At 26.5% G+C, this 6,073-nt stretch overlaps 3 protein-coding genes across 6 annotated transcripts in view; 1 reads left to right on the top strand and 2 right to left on the bottom strand.

Moving 5' to 3' along the window:
* LOC100169309 (DNA repair protein RAD50) overlaps window positions 1-3,903 on the bottom strand; it is a 29,336-nt gene extending 25,433 nt beyond the window's left edge. Inside the window, exons 1-2 of the mRNA XM_029488046.1 lie at window positions 3,878-3,903; window positions 3,727-3,810 (exon numbers count right to left, since the gene is read on the bottom strand). The gene's annotated coding sequence lies outside the window, so the exon portion shown is untranslated. The remainder of the gene's footprint in view (window positions 1-3,726; window positions 3,811-3,877) is intronic.
* LOC100167254 (rab-like protein 3) lies at window positions 2,012-4,180 on the top strand. Its single transcript, XM_016805003.2, has 6 exons — window positions 2,012-2,069; window positions 2,167-2,272; window positions 3,003-3,212; window positions 3,282-3,427; window positions 3,723-3,827; window positions 3,892-4,180. Exons 1-6 carry the CDS (start codon window positions 2,031-2,033, stop codon window positions 4,147-4,149), a joined length of 864 nt encoding a protein of 287 aa, XP_016660492.1. The 5' UTR covers window positions 2,012-2,030; the 3' UTR covers window positions 4,150-4,180.
* LOC100165233 (breast cancer metastasis-suppressor 1-like protein) overlaps window positions 3,892-6,073 on the bottom strand; it is a 7,713-nt gene continuing 5,531 nt past the window's right edge. For 2 of the 4 annotated variants that reach the window (XM_008185607.3, XM_029488047.1), the window contains exons 4-5: window positions 5,163-5,370; window positions 4,180-5,002 (exon numbers count right to left, since the gene is read on the bottom strand). In XM_008185607.3, coding sequence (XP_008183829.1) covers window positions 4,682-5,002; window positions 5,163-5,370 — 529 coding nt within the window. In that variant the 3' untranslated portion in view covers window positions 4,180-4,681. Of the gene's footprint in view, window positions 4,097-4,179; window positions 5,003-5,162; window positions 5,371-6,073 lie in introns of those variants that run through there. The other 2 variants (XM_001951125.5, XM_016805004.2) reach the window with 2 other exon arrangements.

Below are 6,073 nucleotides of genomic sequence, written 5' to 3'. Positions count from 1 at the left end.
ATTGTAACAATATATCAGGAGCTTTGTATTAAATTTATACACTTTTTGGCCCAACACATAAAACTTTATTGATATTTATAGAAAAAAAAAAACTAAAAAAATTGAAAACTTACAATGTCCGTAAACAGCTCAAAAAGAGTCAAATTATTTTAAAAATTTTATCGTATATATAAAATGCTAATATTAACATTCAGTGAAATTTTCAAGTTTCTAAAGTCACTCGTTTTTTAATTACAACAAAATAAGAAAATTGTTACGTAAGAAATCGAGTGAATATCAAATGTTGTAAAAATATGAATTTCAAACGCCCATAAAAATTTAATTTGAGTTTCTTATAGATATTTTTTGTTTGATAAAGGTAGATAATATTATAAGGAATCTTGTATTACATTTTCATATCTTAGATTTAAAAAGAAAAATTTTTATGAATTTATAACTCGAAATAATTTGCAAATTTTCATGATTTTTCCATATTTTGTCATTTTTTGAACTTTAAATGCTTATAAAAAAAAACTGTGACTAACGATTTTTAATATTTTTCATCTGCCTTTGAAACAATATACTAGGAGCCTTCTATTAAATTTTCAAGCTTTTTTATCCAACAAATAAAATTTTATTGATATTTTTAGAAAAAAAACTAAAAAAAAATGAAAACTGACAATGTCCGTAAAGAGCTCAAAATAAGTCAAAATATTTTGAAAATTTTATCGTGTATAGAAAATGGAAATGTAAACATTCAGTCAAAATTTCATGCATCCACGGTCATTTTTTTTAAAGTTACACCAAAAACCAAATTCAATTTTGTGAAAAATCGATTTTGCGTAAAAGTTCCCGTTTTTCCTTAATTTTTCTTTTGTTTTTCCCGGCGCTTTTGAAAACTACTGGGAAATTTAAATTTTGACCTCCCCAATGCACCAACGATATTCACTTTCTGATAGAACAAGATACTGAAGTTGAAAATCGTAGCATTATTTCGACTACTTATCGTGTACACAGACACAAAAAAAATAAAAAAAAAATTAAAAAAATTAAAAATTAAAAAATAAAAAAAAAATAAAAAAACACACATCATTGTAAAATCAATACATTCATCGTTCCACTCAGAATCTAAAATTACAGAAAATAAAATACTGGAAATTAACGTTCCAGAATTGTTTTCATATTGAAAATAAAATGAACATAAAATATGTATATAGAATTTTAATCCCAGAAAGTTAAAAACCTGAAATTATAATCACAGAACGTAGTTATACAGAAAGTGATAACGTCGACCATAATTTTCCAAAAAATTAAATTCCATAAAGTGTAAAGCCTGAAATTATAATCACAGAACGTAGTTTTACAGAAAGTGATACTCACGGACTAAGATATATATCTTAGTCCGTGTTTTTCTCTAATTGTTCTTATCACAAATCTGCTAAAAGTTACGTTATAGCGCTATCTAGTTGCTTACATAACATCATCAACATTGTATTCTTATAGGAATATGGGAAATGCGAATATTATATTGTAATTCCAATTAACCACCGCGGGGAGCGTTAGTAGTAGTTCACTTTTACGTATTTTAGATAAGAACTCTCGTGCACCGTAGCATGACAAAATGTCATGCACCGTACTAACATTGCGTTACTAGCCCGATGTGAAACCATATCTTAAGCCGTGACCAAAACCACGATCATATAAGTAACCATTATTAAAATAACTAAATAGGTATTGTCATAGATAAAAGATAATCGTATTGACCACAGATATGTATAATAACCACGGATATAGATACTAGTATCTATATCCGTGATAATAACTAGATACCCGACTTCTTATCAATGACGCTGGCAGCCATTTACAACTAGGGCAAAATAGTATTATCAGTATATATGTAATTATAAGTAAATATGTATATGAATAAATGTAAACATTGCCAAAGTTGCAAATGGCGTCGGGCATCATAATTTAATAATGTTGTTGTATATGGAGTCGGGTATCTAGTTATTATACATATCTGTGGTATTCACATATAAGTATAATATATAATGTATTGTACTAATGTGACAAATGGAAAATATTATGGTGTTGGTATACTTATTTTTTAATAATTCAATTCATTCTATGTACTATTATCGTTGTAGTTTATTAATATTAAATAATAAATAGTATTACTATTTTTAGTATTCCATTTTAAGCAACATTGGATCGTCGATTAAATTATATTTAAAAATGGAGATTTCAATGGCTTCAACCGACAGTGTTAAAGTGTTGGTTGTTGGAGATTCGGGTAATTGTTTTAATGGCTATAATAATGTATCAATAGTACAAACAATGTTTACGTTTCCCAAGTTGTGATCAATACATATTCCAGTGTTGTTAAAATTCCTTTTATATAGGAATCCGTTTCTTTAGTATAAATAGGAATTCGTTCAGTTCCTCGTTCCCTTTTTTTAATGTCAAAAAGAACTCGTTCAATTCCTAGTACCTATGAAAAAGGAACTCATTCTTTTCCTCGTTCCTCGTGGTTCATGAGTTATTAGTTATTATAAATTTATTAGTTATTATTACTAATCAGAACACAGTAATATGTGAATAAAAAATTGGTAGCTTTGTCTATAATTTTTTTAATAGATTAATAACATGACAAGTAAACAAAAATACAAAATTTTTTTCCACTTTTTCCGAGAAGAACAAAAGAATAAATTATATTTACGTTCCTATTCATAAAAATAAGGAATTGATTCACATTCCTATTCCTTTAAAAGATAATGGAATTTATTCCTTCATTTGTTCCTCTAAAAAGGAATCAATTCCAGGAATCGTTCCTTAACAACACTGACATATTCCAATGAGTTATTTTAAAATATTTTTTTTTCTATTGTAATTTAAATTAAGTAACTTGGAACTAACTGAATGTTAGATGTTAGTTCACTTAAAATGTGTAATTAATGATAATTACATCTTTTAACTTTTGATCAATTAAACATATTATGTTAAAATGTATTCAAAAAATTTAGGAGTTGGGAAAACATGTTTAGTGAATCTCATGAGTAATAATAAAGTGGTAAAAAATCCTAAATGGACGGTTGGAGTAACAGTTGAAATAAAACTGTACAAATATATGGAAGGAACGCCTAGACAGCGCAATTGTTTTATAGAAATGTGGGATATCGGAGGAAGTTCAAACCATAAAAATACTAGAGATATATTTTATAATGCTATTCATGGTAAGATACTATGATAGTTTTTAAACATTATTACTGATAATCAAATTACTTTTGTTTTTTTTTTAACAGGCATAATTTTAGTGTATGATTTAACTAACCTTAAATCTAGTGAAAATTTACATAAGTGGTTGGCAGAAATTTTGAATAAGGATAATAACTCAAAATATAAATGTACAGATGGATTTGATATGGAACAACTGGTTGGCTCAAACAGAGTAATAAATACAATATTTAAATTAATTGCAATAATTTGGTTTTCAGCTCATAATTTCAAATATTAACATTTAGGTAGCTAACCTAATTCAAATTATTTTTGAATATATAAATAATTAGTCAATACATTTTATCATCCTTAACTTAAAACCATTCATATTCAAACATGCTTTTATTGATTTGGTATGAAAATAAATATTTATTGGATGGTTAATTATTTATTAGTATACTTTTTTACTAAAAAAACTAATTAAAATATAACTTAATATTTTTAATAATTAAAATAATTTTTATTAGGTACCTATTTTAGTCTGTGGTACCAAGTTGGATATGGCTCCAGAACGTGGTAAGAAGTCGCCTTCTACTGTCGCTGCAGAATGTGGTGCTGATGAAATATTAATTGTAAATATTGCAGTTTTATATTCTCATATAAAATATTAAATATGTATTACTGTATATTGTTTAGAATTGTCATGATTCAAAATCATTGGAATCAAGTACAGTTGCATCATCAAAGTTTAGCAACTTTTTAGATAGAGTAATACAAACAAAATATCCAATCAGTAACTCTAGTCCATTTAGTCAAGGCCTCTACTCAAGACAACATCAATACCAATCGTCCAAAACTCCACAGTACCCAGTTACTAGACAAATAATTTATGATGGTTCACCTACAATTAGTAAAAATACATTTTTCAATTCTAAAACAATACATAAAGACTGAGACATTTATAATATAAATTTAATACAATAAATTATATGCAACACTTTATAATTTGAATCACATGGAAAAATTATAATATTTTATAACATAATAGTTGTTGTAATGGTTAAGATTAGATGGCAAAGTTGGTAGAAAAGATTTCCGGTACATAGATCTCTCAACTCAGTTAAGACTGAAAACAATTAATTTATCATACAACACTAACAATTTAATAAATAATTATATCTATAAGTGTTAAAATGGTAATATAAGTTTTTTAATTCAAATAGAAACCCCGTTTTAAATCATTCTAATATTTATTTGACTAGGAAGAGAAGAATAAAAATTGTTGTCAATTAATAACTTGATATAAACAGAGATACCAAGAATATATTAAATTGAATGATTTTAATTTAAGGTTTCAAGTGTAAGAAATGGGAAAACATAATATTATAAAGGGCTTACTTGTTAAATTAGTACATAAAAGTTAAATTTTGGTATAATTCCCTACTTAAAATACAAACAAAGGAACTTTCTGAAATACCTTGTTGCTCTAATTATATGGTTTATATCGTTGCTCAGCATTTTCTTTTCGTTTTGACGATGATAGCAACTTTTTAATTGTGGTCCAATCTTCAAGTATTTCATGTTCTTTGAGGTTGTAGACTATACATGGTCCAGATACAATAACTGGTTTCCGCTTGGGTTGTACATGACCATAGGGTCGTCTTCCACGTCCACGTCCACTGCGTGTTAAACTACGACCTAACCAAAGAGAAGCATCTATATCTACTTCATTACGTGCTTCTTCTAATCTCTGAATTTTTTCTTCTAAATCAGCTTTTATAGTATCATATAAAATTTCTTTATTATTCTGAAATAATAAAAAAAATTGCTTAAACCTGAGAGATGATGTATAAATGTATTTTATTTTTCAAATAATTAGGTTATTTTGGATTTTATATAAAGCGAATGATCAAAATATGAGTGGTTATAAGGTTTTAATAAAAAAACAAAATAGATTATTATCTTACCTCAAAATTTTGACGTATTGCCTGTTCTTCAGCTTCATATTTATGTTTTAGATTTGTTAATTTGAACTGTCTTAATACAGTTGCTACTTCCAGTCGAGATTTCATTTGATTTTGTAATTCTTGTAAAGGTATACGGTATTCTTTAGCTGTACCCAATCTCACTTCAACTAACTTATCTTCAACTTCTCTTATTCTTTCATTAAACAACCTACACAAGGAACGTAGTATAGAGTATTAGAACATATTATCATTTTTCACTTTCAGTTATGTATAAATAAAAAGTCAATTTTAAAATTAGTTGAAGAAACAAATCAAGAAAATAGGGGAAAAAACTAATTTAAAATCAGTGGTAAAAATTATATTATTCGTTAATGAATATTTGAAAGATTAAAAATAGTTTGCTTACATGGCTGGATCATAATTTTAGATATTTGTGTTATTGTTCTATTTTTTGTTATTATAAAATTGAATTAATTATATAAACCTAAATCATGTCAAATAAAGATTATAAATAATTATCGCAAAAACATGTTTGTGTGTGTTAACATGGTGGTTACACAGTGTTAATCTAAAATTTAATAATAAAAACTAACCTAACACATAATAATAATTTTCCCGAAATTAGATACTATTAATAATTATTGATTATACGCCATACGGTTGAATTAAGTTCCGTTCAAATATCAAACCGAACCCTTGATGTTCAGGGGATTGGAAGCGGCGATTTTATGTCTTTGTCTAACACACGTGAAACATAGGATTATAGACGTGTTCTATTTCCAACGTACCGATTGATATAATAAAGCGATAAGAATTCTGAAAACAGATTTGAATTTTTCGTCAAGTCTACTTGAGATCGACTTTCCCACATTTTTGATTTTTTGATTAAAACTTTTCCAAAAATTGAAATA

The sequence above is a fragment of the Acyrthosiphon pisum genome, chromosome A1, assembly GCF_005508785.2.
Source record: "Acyrthosiphon pisum isolate AL4f chromosome A1, pea_aphid_22Mar2018_4r6ur, whole genome shotgun sequence".
In the NCBI taxonomy this organism is placed as follows: domain Eukaryota; kingdom Metazoa; phylum Arthropoda; class Insecta; order Hemiptera; family Aphididae; genus Acyrthosiphon; species Acyrthosiphon pisum.
Note: the sequence above shows the minus strand (reverse complement) of the source record. Positions and strands in the feature narration are given on the sequence as shown.